Here is a 14,380-nt window from a genome sequence, read left to right as displayed (position 1 = left end):
TTTTTTTTACACAAATGGCTTGTAACACATTAACACAATTTACTTATGCAAGTCTTACCTCTATTTGATGCTATACTGTTAAAACATTAAATAATGCCATAACAAAAAAAATGTAATATATGTATAAAATTAAAGAGATGAACCTCTGGCAAATTTTTATTTTTTCCTGTGGTAAATCCACTGCTTAAGTAAAAAGCCTACACACAAGCACACTACTCTATCTTCTGCATTAATTACCTAAAGCACACTCAATGGTTCAACATACTGAAGAGAGCTGAAGAATGAATGTTTAATTAAACTGAATTAACCTTGATAAAATTGCATTTCAAATGATGAAACAAATTGTTTCCCTATTGTATAAGGCATCACTTTTAGTACAAGTTGGACCTGCTGTCATTTGTAAAATCTGACAACATTTAACTTTCCAGTGTTCAATGGAGTCATGAAATAAATGCCCAATTGATTTGGTCATAGAAACCTCAATATTCTAGGTGGAAATCAAGTCTAAAAATATACAATGACTATACCAGTCCATATAATTTCATAATTCTCCCCCATAATTACACACCTTGAACATGCACTCTGGGCTGTCCCATATTACTGGGCTGGCAAATAACTTGGGATACCGTACCAAGAGGCATCAAGAGAGTAGCAAAGCTCTTCAACTGATTCCACCCACAGGAGGATGCATGCATTTAAATATGTTTCTTTTCAGAGAGGAAGGCAACTCAGTTCTCTCCCATTCTAATTCATCCCCACAGTTTCACAGTACCATAGTTTGACCATTAGTGTTCCTTGAACTATATTTTACAACTATTTTAAGGCACATTCATATAGAAAGTGTAATACAACCCCCACTCCCAAAAAAAACCCAACCCATGTATACAAAAAGAAAAATATCCCACAAACACTGAAGAAGACAGTTACCATTGTGAGTGCCTTGTATATTGAGCATTTGAGACCATTCTTAGGAGAACAAAAAATTTTCATTTCTGCATGGAACCATGCAGTGAAATACTCCTCACAACTAGTTTCCTTATACATTCTAGTTGTGATCAAATATATATTTATTGCTTCAAACAATTTAAAACCTGCAATGGATACGACCTACATTTTTGTACAGTCCTAATTTTTTAGAAGTCCACAGTGTTACCAATCATCCAAAGAACAATTCATTATTTAAAATCATGTTGGCTTAGGCTCAAGTTAAGCGCTATAGAGCCCAAGTGTTAAACAATCAAATACGTACACTACCACTGATGTCATGCAATACCACTCTCTCATGGCTATTCAAAGCTGGTTAGCAAACTCTTATGCAAAATTCACCTCATTTTTTTCACCTGAGTTTTGACCCAGCAGTTCAGTGAACAAGCAGGAAGTCCAGTCTTATTGGCAAAACTGACTTAGTATCTCTAAGTCACTAGGCTCAAGGTTAAGAGCGAAGCATATTCCACTTCTACATTTTACAGGAATTTAACATGTTCAATTCATTATTTATAATCTCTAGGTTCTCTCTCCTCCACACTGTCTGTAGACACAGTATGCCACAGACTTTAGACTTCTGTTTCTCCCTCTATTTTCTTCAATTAGAACCATTTTGCAAGTGTCTACATGGTCTAGAAAGATATTTGTTTCAGAGTTGGCCACTTCTTCAGAATAGTCCGATGCCATCAGGCCTCTGAAGCAAAGGGGAGAAAAAAGCTGAAACACAAGGTTCATCTGGTAAGTTTTACATTAAGCATTACAAGCTGGACAGTATAAGAATGTGGCTTTTTGGCTCAAAACGTCTGAGTCTTGGTGTGGAAACGAGTACTTGGCTGTCCCACCATAGCATTCTCGCAGTGGGACTGTCAGGGAAGTCTTGACTGGGGAGTATTTGTTTTTGTTTACCTATCAGGCGTAAATTTCCAGGCACTCAGTTCATTTTGGGCTTGTTCCAGTTTGTCTTTAGTCTGTTCCAGTTCACCTTTCATTTTTAGGAAAAATAAGTTGATGGCTGGGTCCACCATTGTTGATCTCAGTTGGGCAACGCTAGGCTGCTGGACTTGCTTGAGGTACTGAATCTGATTCTGCATAAAACAAGAGAAAAAGTGTTATTCAAGTATCAGTACAGTACACAAAGTTCTACAGTGATTCCAGTATAGGCAGTGTTAAAGTTAATCACATCTCTCCTACCAAGGATGTGGCTAGAAACTTGTTTTCCTTCAGTATTTTCCCAGCACTGGATTCAGATAGCAGGAAAATGAACCCAAAGAAAAGAAGTGATTGTTTACTTTCAAGATTAAGATTTTCTAAATCTAACTCCCCATAGCACCTCAAGTTTGCAGAGGACAAATTTAGGCTACTGCTTTTCCATTCTTTTCAAAGGAGGCCTACAGATAACAGAATTTGACTAGTTTCTATAACTAATAAAGGCCAAATCAGAGTGAAAACAGAAACACTGACATAAACAGTGTTTTTACTGCCAAAATGACTCTCTGAAACCCTTGTGTTGAAGATTGCTGACAGGCATCTGTAATGCTAATAGGCACTATCTGTAATATTCCATCCAGGCTTGACTTCAGGAAGTGTTTCAGGAAAAAAAAAATGTTTATATGAATTTAAAGCAGATTTTGTGTTGCAGTATTCACAACTAAAGCTGCCTATTTGTAACAAACAATAGAACTAGAGCAGGGGTAGGCAACCCCCGGCACAGGTGCTAGAACATGTCACGCAGACATTTTTCTTGGTACGCACACCTCAGAGGCAGACAGGGTGGAAGGGGCAGAGACTGTGCTGCTACAAGGGTCATGCACCTCACAGATGCTCCGCTATCCGCCTCCGATACACCAACATCTTACAAGCTGAGGTTGCATGCGTTTTGAGCACTCTGCCCAAAAACCCTGCACCAAGGGAATAATAGTAAAATTTACCTGTTTGCCTTTGACATGTCTGCCACTATTTGACAAATGTTTAAATCAATTTTTTCAACTTTGTCTTAATATATAAGAAGGACCACCAAACAAATAGCATTTAAAATTCCAAATCCAACTCATCGCATTATATTACAGATACAACTGTTTATTAGTTCGTTACAAAAACAGGAGGTACTAGATTAGACAGGAACTCCACACTTCAGAGAGAGAAGTGCAATTTTTAGCCATTACAGTCATTTAACACAAACCCTGTGGAAAGATGCAAGGGTCAGCTACTATATACCTCCATGGTTTTTCACTAACATCCAAAAGGTGCTATACATATAGCAGGCTCAACTAGCAAAACTGAGGAGCAAGATTCATGCAAGTGAAAAAAAACAAACCAAAAACATTTATATTTTACTTTGTGCATTTGACAGTGCTGCATGTTGCAGGCAGCTTGATCATTACCCTGCATCTTGTTTAGGCTAGTCTTTCACTCAACTAAAAAGGGAGAGGGGAGGGGACAAGCAACTCTAGCAGGGGAAGCAACGAGAGGAAACTTAAACATTTTGTACTTGAAAATACTTAAACTCTTAGAGATTGACTAAATTTTAAAATCTGATGATCTTAAAAGGGTACCATTTCTCTTGGGCTTCAACTGAAATAACAAGTTTTCTTTAATTGCTCATCAGGTATGTACAAGTTACATTTTTTGCACAATGAAGCTCCCCAAAAGTGCTCTACAATTGTAACATTACAAATGTCCACAGCAACAGAACACTTCTAAAATGGTCAATCACACAAAAATTTAACCCTCATCTGATGAGCTATCAGATGAAAGCGCTCTAGGGCAGAGCACCTTAGCAAACTTGTGTACAGGTTCACAGCTAGCATTACTTTTGGGAAAATTCTGCCCTCATCCCATGATCAGGCAGGCAGAGCTGGTCTCTTCTACCTGTCTCAGCACTGGGCTGAGCCAACCCTGCCCTCGGGCAGTGAGTGACAGCCTTTTATCCCAGTCCCTCCTCCTCCCTCCGGCCAGCTAAGAGCCACAGCCTGGCCTGGGGGAGGGGTAAAGGAGGATGGTATCTCTCTCAGCAGTATTCCCCAGATCTCCTTCCCTTCACCAGGGAGCTCTCAGCCAGCCAGAGGGAGGAGGTAGGGTTGGGATGAGAGGCTGTGGGGGTGTGCGCAGTGCCAACACTGGCCCCAGGCTTGGCTGGGCAATTATTAAGGTAAACTGACAAGGGCCATGCACAAAATCTTTCAGAAGATATCATTCTAACAAATTACAGATTAAAAGCAAATTGTATACTAAAAAAAAAAAATCAGACATCTACTTCAACATTTGATTTAAAAAATATATTTTTGTCCTGATTTATGGTTTTCTTAGTAGTGTATACTGGTGATTGCATAATAGCTCAAAATAAAGACTTACTCTTGTATATTGTGTCCGTGAAGGGGGGGGGGATTCACATATGTGGGGGGGGGGCAGTAGTCAAATGGGGGGGGGGGGGTAGGGGCTTCCCACGTGCTAGGTCCAAGGAGCCAGTTGGGGTGGGAGTGGGGAGGAGGAGGAGAGAGACAGGCGCTTGCGGGAAAGCTTGCCCAGGCAATACATTCTGCCCCACCCAAGCTGCGGCTGCCCACAGCGCTCCACGTGAGAGCAAGCCCTGCCCACTCCTGCCCAGGGCAGCCTGTGCCTTGCTCCAACCTCATATCCACTGACAGAACTTCCCCAGCCAGCACATACAGCTTCCCAGTGGCTGACTAGGTACTACTTGGCTCCTCCCACCTCCAGCAGCTCCTCCTCCTCCTGCATCTGCTGTGCCACTCCTGCTGCTTCCACCTACTCAGTCACCTGCAGATGGCTGCTCATCATGCTATGCAGGCAGAAGGCAGCCAGGAGCTGGCCCCATGCACTGGGGCAGGAGGGGCATTTATACACATGCAAGCACTGCAGCACCAAGCGCTTTTTAAAGCGCCCGGCGCTGCAGCACGTGCACTTGTATAAAACAGCAAAATGCACATCAGTCCTGAGAAAATGGCAGCAGCGCACTTCTGAAGCAACACAAAGGTGTTTTAATTCAAAAGCACACTGCCACCATTTTGTGCGCGCTGACGCTCATTTCACCATTTATACAAACATATGCCATGCAGTGCCAGGCACATTAGTTCACATGCTCCGCAGACTCAATTAAATTGAATATGCTCTGATGTGCTGGACTTCCAGTGAAGCAGACAAAGGTAGGTGTATCAAATGCCAAAGCTGCCCAGCTCCAGCTTCCACCTGTCACCTCCACTTTCCCACACTATCTGTTGCCCAGAGTGACACAGCAGAGCAGGAGAAGCTGAGCAATACCCAAGGCAGCTGCTGCAGCAACAGCAGGCAGCCACACCAGGAAGCTGTGTATGCTGGCTGGGGCCAGTGTGATGCCGTCAGCAGGTACAGGATGTGTGCAGGCAGGGCAGCCATAGACTGGATACAATCAAGTGGCAGGCTGGATCCAGCCTAAGAGCTGTATTTTGCCCACCCCTGGGCTAGCCCCTTTAGCTGCTCACAGCAGTCTCCAGAACCGGCAGAGCACACCGAGTGGCATGCAGCCAGAGATGTGGGTTTTCTGGAAAATTTGGAATTTGAAAATTTTCCAATGCCCTAAATAGAGCGTGATCTGATTTAGCATGTTTATTTGATTTATATTTGGAAAACAAAACTAAAAAAGTACTCCCATGTTAATTTTATGTCCCAATAGCCCCAAGTATTTGAACTGAAATATATGATTAGGAAAAATATTAAATATAGGACACTTAATGTGGTTTAAATGTTATATTCAAACAAATTCAAAGCTTTACATGGAAATAAATTATTTTTATTGGAATACTTGTAAAAATATAAAGACAATACACAATAGGATGCACTTCCTTTACATTGTTTAAAATTTGACAAAAACCATGAAGGCACTGAAAACTGTTGGCACACTAACTTGAACACACCCAAAGAACTGTACATGATATGCTGTGGTTGTCCATTCATCTACTTCAATAGAGCTTCACTCTCTTCCACAGGTGATAGCGGCACCTCCAGTTTCACTGTCACTATCCGTAGAATCACTTGCACTACTTGTTAGTTGCATTTCAGAATCAGATTGAGGCAAATCTGATTCAGAACTACTTTAACCACATTCTCTTTCGTCAGAGGATAGGCAAGGGCAACTTATCACACTGCATTTTCTTCACTAATTGTGCTTCTGAGTCTCCAGAAGCAAAAGATTCTGAGAAATAGAAACAAGCTTAGCAGTGCGTTCATTTGTTAGTCTATTCCTCTTTTTCATCTGGATTGAGCTGAAAGCCTTCCAGTTCCATTTACAAGAAGCTGCTGTTGGTGGAATGCTTAGGATTCTTAGAGCAATCCTGGACAAGTCAGGTGTTACAGTATCCTTTCCACCATATGAATGGAGACATTCTCTGCTGCCTGCCAAGTTTGCCTAATATTGTATCGGCATCCATTTATTGTTATTAAAGAATTTTATGGAACAATTAATTTTTAGAAATGGAAAATTTTCCATGGAAAAATAAAGCACTGGAAAATTTTCTGCCCCATGTCTCTGCATGCAGCAGCACTCCCTGCCTCCTAATCAGGGCAGGGAGGCTCCAAGGGCGCCCCCCCTTAACTCCCCACCATATGCTAAACAGTCATTATGTTCTATCCCGCTGTAACTTTTGGCACTTTATGTAAAATTTAAGTTACAATGCAATCACAAGAGCCTTCCTGCACTTCTCTACACGGATACAGGTAGTCTTTCAACTAATTTCACATTGGCAGCAAAATTTACCACAAAGATGGTTTGTTTGTTTTTTCTTCGAACGAAGTTTGGCACTTAAAATGAGAAGATCACAACACCCCCTCCCCTCCAAAAAAACAACCACCCCACAATACACATTAACAGAGCATAATGATTGAAAAGCCAAGCAGCTAAGAGTTAGGAAATCCTAAAAGTAAGGTTGCCTTTATAAACTTAAAGTAACTCCATAGTAAACATGCACTGAGAAGCTTTAATTTTCATCTATGAGATCCTTGACTCATCCAAGGCACAGTGGTACTCGGGTAATAAGAAACTATTCAGTATTTTATCTTGAATCGTTCAGCAGACAGCCCCAGGACTCATTTGCCACACACTTCCTTTAAAATAGCATTTCTCAACCCATGAGTCAGAAGAACATATGAAAGTATTGTGAACAAACGTTAAAAATGTATTCTTTTAAAAAAGAAAAACATGAGAACTTGTGGCTTTTCCCTTGCAGGCTGGCAGAGTTCCAGCCTGCACTGGGGCTGCTTGGGCCCCCCCCCCACCCCACACTGAAGGGCTGGGGGCAGTGGTTCAGGAGTGAAGGGCACTAGGTTGGCAGTGGCCACTGATATTTACAAATGGGTCCTGGTACAAAAAAAAAGGTTGAAAACCACTGCTTTAAAAAAAGAATTCTTAGTTTCCTGCCAGAGCTCTGAACAACTGATTTTATAAATTTTAATAGTCATTTATAATTTCAAGAAAAAGAAAAATTAGTTCACATATGACATAACACTAAAATCCAGAAGGATTATTTGTTATTAGCAGTGCTAAGTCCTTCAGATCCATCTCTTAACATTTCTACTGCTTGAGCTGATAGAGAAGCCAAAACAGTCAAGTTGGCTGTCATCCTCAACTTGGGTCAACACTAGAAGAAAAAAAAGAATCAGACACCCACTTTGCCAGTGAGTTTCACAAATTTTGTGACAGAACAGGAAAAATTAGACTGCAATCTTAGTTTCCCATTCCAAGTGTAGGAAGGACAGTGTTCCAATTGACAATTTTACCCATTCTCCTCCCTCTCAAAGGCTACTTTCTTCTGCCAATTTCCTTCAAATATATCTTTCCCCAGGTCCATATTCTTCTCCATACCTGGATCTTTGCCCCAGTCACATACTGTTCATCTATTCAGTCTCAGGCATTACCATTCAGGTTTCTCATCCTAATCTCCCCCTCCAGACTGTCCCCCCAACTCCCTGTTCCAGGACTCTCCTGACTTGTTCATCCCTTTTTCCTGGCTCTTTTTTGCCGAACCAATCTTAGTCCTCCCACTTATCTCCTGTCACGATCTACTTTCTAGTTTGTTTTTTATTTGAATCTAGAATGTAAAGCTTCATCATCCATGCTCCATGGACCCAGAAATAGAAGAGAACAAATCAGATACATTTTTTATTTTCTGTTTTCAGTTCCAGTGCCAGGACCCAGATGTGTCATTGCAGCTACAGAGAAATTCCTGGTCAATACCAGGTTGGAGAATGTTTAACAGCTTAACAACAGTGAACAACAGCTCAAGCTGTTATGCAAATCTGAGCATGTGCTATTTCTGAAGGCTTATAACTTGGTTAAGAGTTGGGTGAATTTTCACAAGAAAGGTAAAAGGCATGCCCCTGATAAAAGGGTTGTCTCTGGTAATTTTCAAGTTCCCAATCCAAAGCCCAGGAGATCGCAGCATTTTGAAGAAGAAGCTATCAAAAATTAACACAAACAAAAACCATTTCTAAGCCACCCAACTTTCTTTGAAATGGATTGACTCTTTTTGACTGAAAATTTCCAGCGAATTCAGCTAAGTAGACTCTACACCAAAAGTTTCAGACAAAGGATTAAAAATTGGCAAAAAAACTGGATTACAGACTTGTTTCAACAGAACCGGGCTGAAAGGCATTAATTAAAAGGGGCAGTGAAATTAAGTTTACATAGCTACACTCTGAGCTGCAACTACTGAGCAATTACAAAGCACTTAAGTTTCAAGGACAGTAAGTCAGGCATCTTTCGTGAGCAGTTTTATCAAAACACAGAAGTATCATGGAAAATACAAATGAAACAATAACACCTATCATATACCACATGACTTAGGGCAATATTAACAATTGCCATACAATTAAGTGAAATAGGCTATTAATATACTGAAGAATACAGATCGGTTTTCTATTATTTATACAGGATGTTACAAGATATTTACCTTAGCATGCACATACCTGTGACATTTTAATATTCAATTGTGATGAATAAATACTATTGAACTATAAATCTACCAAATATAATAAAGATTAGGAATGTCAAACTCACATGGCCTGGCAGACCAAATGAGTAACGCAGGGCCAGTCCATGGGCTGGATCCAGAACATAGTTTTGAGCTGGCCCACATGGATGGAAATTTGGCAACAGTGTTCGTCGTCATGGCTCCTGGAGCCCAGATAGCCACCATTCCTCCTATCACCAAGTCTCCAGCCCCATGAGCAGCCCCACACCGAGGATAATATAAAACTGCACTTTAGATAGTGCCTACTGGGCTCCTGATATGGCTGGAAATTTGGCAGCTAAATGATAAACAGACACATCAACTGCCACAGCTTCCAGAGTCCTGGTAGCCCCCAATTCTCCTGTTACCATATTTCCACCTACATGGGCCAGGTGCCCCTGGTGTATACCAATTATTAAAATGATACTAGTAAAATAATTAATTATAGATTTAAGCAGAAATTGGTATTTTCTGAGTCTAGATGATATAAAGGAGTGATAAATCTAGTTGAAGTCATCTGAGAGGGTGTCATTCTAAAGTTGTAGCAAACATAGTACATTGACCATACAGCCTGATTTCTATAAAATACAAACGTAAGAGCTGTTATTTTGGGGGCTGCTTCCCCCTAATCAAAGTGACACAATTAACAAATTTGTAACTGCATGCAACAGTTGAAACTTCTTGTTCAGTTACAGCACTGAATATACAACTCATTTTTATTTTGTTTTGCTACTCTATCCATATTGCTTTTAAAGTACTTACAGAAATACTTCCCTTCCAGTGCTACAAAACAGTCATCTCCCTCCTACATTTGAAGACTAGCAAAATTTTTGAAACAATGTATTACAAACTGAAATAAACAAAGCATCTGAAATAAAGGGGAAAAACCATCTTTCTTCATTGCTGTGCTTCTACTAAATAGTATATTTGATAGAGGAAAAAGTAGTATCCCCACCTACAATCAACTACTTGTTATGAAATTTAGGAAATATTGCTATGATGTCCCAAACATCTCAAAATTTTGTTTTAAGGAGCAAATCAAGCCAAATTTTTTGCATTTCTCTCTGTACGAAAAAGTTAAAAAAAACACGCCAAAAAACCAACAGCAGCACCTGTAAAAGGAATCTATGTAGCACAGTAAGATGTACGGTATTTATCACAGCTACAAACACGGGTACTAACAATGGAATTCCAACTGATCAAATTCTATGCAATGCCCACAATTTATTACCTTGCATATACAATTCCTGTCTTGCCAGGTGAACAGTATGCCACATATACTCACCTGAAGAATTCAAAAATTAAACCGAATTATAAATTGACTGGTCAGAGAACTAGCTTAGTCTGAGATGTTTTTCAAACAAAGACTCCTCTAAGGCTTTCATAAATACTTCTCTGAACTGAAAAATTCTTATAAGAATAATTAACAACGTTTGTTATTTTTTATAATCTAGTGACATTATTCATTTAGCAACCGAAGCATGAAAGAAAGAAGGTGAGCAAGGGCATGCTTAAAAGTTCAATATGGGTGAAGGAATCCCATATTTGTCCAAGACATCTTGAAGTCCACCATTTGAAAAATGTTTGAAAATTCCTGAACAGCATAGAATAATCCTGTTTTTACTGCTTTTCCTGACCAGCAAACTTAGCAGCAGAATTTTCACACTCTGTTAGACAAATATTATGGTACAGGTAAGGTTGTAATACAAAGAACTGCAAGACTAAAGAATTTTGTGAAAAAAGAATAAGCGAGATCTTTGCAAACGTTTCTCTCGCATTTTAGCCAGAGAAATAATTAAAACTGACAAGACCATAATTTGTTTCTAACTCCTGACCCCACTGGGGTCAGGATACCAGAGAAAGGAGGGGGACAACAGAAGAATGAAGAAGCAAGGAAATAAATAAATAAATGGATAGGGAGAATGATGGTGGCTACAAAGATAGTCTGTGGAAAGAGGTAAGGCTTTTGTTTCTCATGAAAGCAGACCCTATGAGGGGATAAACTCTTGAACTCCTAGGTCAAAAACATCTTTTTACATCTTTCATGAAGTGCTGGGTGAAGAAAAACAGCTGACTGGGTAAGAAAGGTCAATACAAATACAGAACGAGTATAAAAAGGGAAAATAGATCCAAGACAGTGTAAGAAAGAAAGTGCTCTCAAAAGACCAAGTTAAAAATGAGAAAAAGGAAAGAAACATAGAAAAACAAAGGAAGGAATAAGGTAGAAGTGGAAAAAAAGTAGAGATGCGTTGATAAAAGATTTTCTTGGCTGATACAGATAGAGGATTATTTAACCAGCCATATTGGCCAATACTGATCCGATGACTGATTTACAGGAACGAAGCCAGGCAGGGTGGAGAGCAGCACCCTGCAGGTATGTCTGTGGAGGGGAAGGGGCATGGGGGAGAGAGGGGGTGTAGGGAGGGCAGATCGAGGCCCCCACAGTGAGGGAGGGAGGGAGGCAGGTGGCACTGAGCAGCCAGAGAGGTGAATGGGATCCAGGGCTGAAACAGGGAACAGGATGAAGCTATGGGAAGCTCGTCCAGAGGATCAGCATCCTGGCACTTAAAAAATGGTGGCGGGGGCATTTGAACTAAATCTTGCCTAATGAGCTTTAGTTCAAGCACCCTTGCCACTACTTTAAAGTGCCGGGACACTTAACTGGAGTGAAGCCAAGCAGGACAAGGGTAGATGCAGGCTGCCCAATGTGGGCTCAGGGCTCTCTGCCCTGCTGCCTTTGCCCCAGAGGCTCTGCATCAGCTGTGCATCCCCTGCCCAACTAGCAGCAGGAAGCACAACTTGCTGCCCCACTGCTTCCAGGCAGACAAGGGACACATGGCCAACACAGATCCCCTGGGGCAAAGGCAGCAAAGTGGAGAGCCCCAAGCCCACCCACATCCACCCTGCGCACAAATCTCGGGGAGATGGGGAGGAACATGCCCTCCCCACATGCCTCCCCCAGGGGGAAGATGCAGCAGCGGGGAGCTACCCCCCACCCCCAAGCCCCTGGACGAGCCTCTCGCAGCTCCATCCTGCTCCCTGCCCCTGGTCCTATTCACCACCCTGGCTGGGCAGCACCCCCAGACCCTACTGCACTCCCTCCCTCACTGTGGGGGCCTCTATCTGCCCTCCCCCATGCCCCTTCCCTTCCACAGACTTACCTGCAGGGCGCTGCTCTCTACACTGCCCAGCTGCATCCCTGGCCATATGCATGTGTGCAAAGGCATGCAATATCCAGGGGCCCCAGCCAGATGGCGTATTATATTTAATCAGTGACATTATCAGCTACCCCAGACAAAAAAAGCCTACAGCCGATAATGTTAATTTTTCTTTTACTGGTACCAATCTAATATGGCACTGATATAATCAGTGCACGTCTAGAAAAAGATGCATTTAATACCGAGGAACTTTGAGAAAGACAGAAAACCTGACTTCCAAATGTTGCAGGAGAACTCAAATAACTTGCATGAAAGCTACAAAATTTCTATCCATTTGAACAAGTGGAAAGAATTATAAAAACCTAGCAACTGAACTCCAAACACAGAGATTCACCTAAAAGTTCTGGCAATAGGGTATTTTATGCCTAATGCTCCAGGAATCAGTTTGCTCTCATATCCAGAACTGATAGTAAAGTTCACTGCACCTAAAGCATAAATTTGTCCAAAAGGTAATCACTTGATAAACTATATATGAAAATGAAAGAGCCTCAAGCAACAAGTCAGCTAATAAACTTGTCAGGAGAAGAACACCTTCATTAAATTAATGAAATAATTTAATGCATCTAAGCCAGTGGTTTTCTACTCCTTCGACTCAAGACACTTCTTGGAAAATGCCAGCTCTTAAAAGTTTTTATTTTTAATAACTGAACAATTCTTCTCTTGCAAAAAAACCTCAGAAAGACCATAAAAAGCCAGAATGTTTTCACTACAGACCCCCAACTGAAATCTCTGCATTCATCTTTTAGATCATGTGTGGTGTTCGCATGCCTAACAGTGCTAATACTGAACAGCACCCTTAAAAGGATTTTATGGCATCCCAGGGTGCTGCAGCACCATAGTTAAGAACCACTGGTCCAAGTTAAAATATACTCTTCCAATATTGTTAAAATTACATTCTTTAGATCGCATTTTTCGTGTGAACCGTAACTGCATGCAATACGCCTTTGGCTGAGCATGTATGTACCTGGAACATTTTGAAAAAAGTATATCAACTTTAAAATACTTACAGTACACTCTTGCATTTCCTGTTCTTTAGTTGCCAGCCTCATCACCAGAATATTTTCCCTTCGGGCTGATTCTTGCTGTTGCTGTTTCAACTTCTCTTCAGACTCTCTCAATCCAGTCACATCGTTAGCTAATGTGAGTGTTAAAAGAAAGTAAGCCAAGATTTGTAGTTCCCTTTCAAGAGCACTTTCAAAACAGCAAGGGTTTTACAAAGCATCGACTGCCTACCTTACCTACTTCAAAACCAAGGGGGAAAAAAAAAAAAAAGAGGAAACATTTAAGGTCACAGCATCAGGATCTTTTTGATATTAGAGACACTATAGCAAGTTTTAAATTTGTGTCATCAGTTCCCCAGGTAAGATCATTTCAGCTAAACTTTTGTTGAAATGTTGAGCACTCATTATCTACAGTCTCATCTGTTAAAGCATCATTGTAAACAAACTATTTTTCTTCTCCATAATTCATATGCTGCCAATAGCACGGATGTTAATATAGTATGACCAGGGGGGAAATTGGCAACTGAGGAATAAGCATTAGTACTATTCAATTTCTAAACAGCACTGCTGTAGACAGTACTCAAACTGGAACATCAAAACACCATGGCCATAACCCAAGACATAAGGCAACTTGAGAAATGGGAGTTCAACTGCATTTAGAAGCTTCATTCCAATGTACAGGCCCACACCACAATACCTTAGACCATGTAGACAAAACAAGGGGCATGTGTGCACTACACTTTAAAGTGGGTTAAATGTTTTTCCAATGCTTCAATGGTGTTGGTGTTTGCATGTGTTGGGAGGCATATTGCACAGTAATTCCAGCTGCCAAAGCAAACTCCTTGGAGGCGTTTTAGTTTGATGCACCCCTAGCCGTGGAGCAAAGCGCTGGGCTCCATGCAGCTCAGGGGCTCTGCAGGAAGCTTGTGCAGGCAGCCTGGCAGCAGCCTGGGAAGGTAGGCTTTGCCCAAGAAAAATGGTGAGCCTGATTTTTTTTTTTTTTTTTCTTTGCGACCCCCCCCGCCCCCCCCCCCCCCCCCCCCCCACTGGAACCTGCCTGCTTGCCTGAGCTGCACTGGAGCCCGATGCTTCACTCCACAGCTACAGTGCCCCATGGGACCACCTGAGCTGGGTGCCTACAGGTAAGTGCTGCCACTGCTGGAGGGAAGCACCACCCCCC

General features: G+C 41.4%; 1 protein-coding gene across 4 annotated transcripts in view; it reads right to left on the bottom strand.

Annotated features, from left to right (window-relative positions):
* The window catches only part of WTAP (WT1 associated protein), a 43,360-nt gene that overhangs the window by 6,500 nt on the left and 22,480 nt on the right, over positions 1-14,380 (bottom strand). For 3 of the 4 annotated variants that reach the window (XM_006021916.3, XM_025201981.1, XM_006021917.1), the window contains exons 5-6: positions 13,207-13,334; positions 1,891-2,069 (exon numbers count right to left, since the gene is read on the bottom strand). In XM_006021916.3, coding sequence (XP_006021978.1) covers positions 1,891-2,069; positions 13,207-13,334 — 307 coding nt within the window. Of the gene's footprint in view, positions 1-22; positions 1,679-1,890; positions 2,070-13,206; positions 13,335-14,380 lie in introns of those variants that run through there. The other variant, XM_025201982.1, reaches the window with a different exon arrangement.

Source organism: Alligator sinensis, unplaced genomic scaffold, assembly GCF_000455745.1.
Source record: "Alligator sinensis unplaced genomic scaffold, ASM45574v1 scaffold682_1, whole genome shotgun sequence".
NCBI classification, from domain to species: domain Eukaryota; kingdom Metazoa; phylum Chordata; order Crocodylia; family Alligatoridae; genus Alligator; species Alligator sinensis.
The sequence above is the reverse complement of the archived record's forward strand: the minus strand, read 5'-3'. Positions and strand labels throughout refer to the sequence as shown.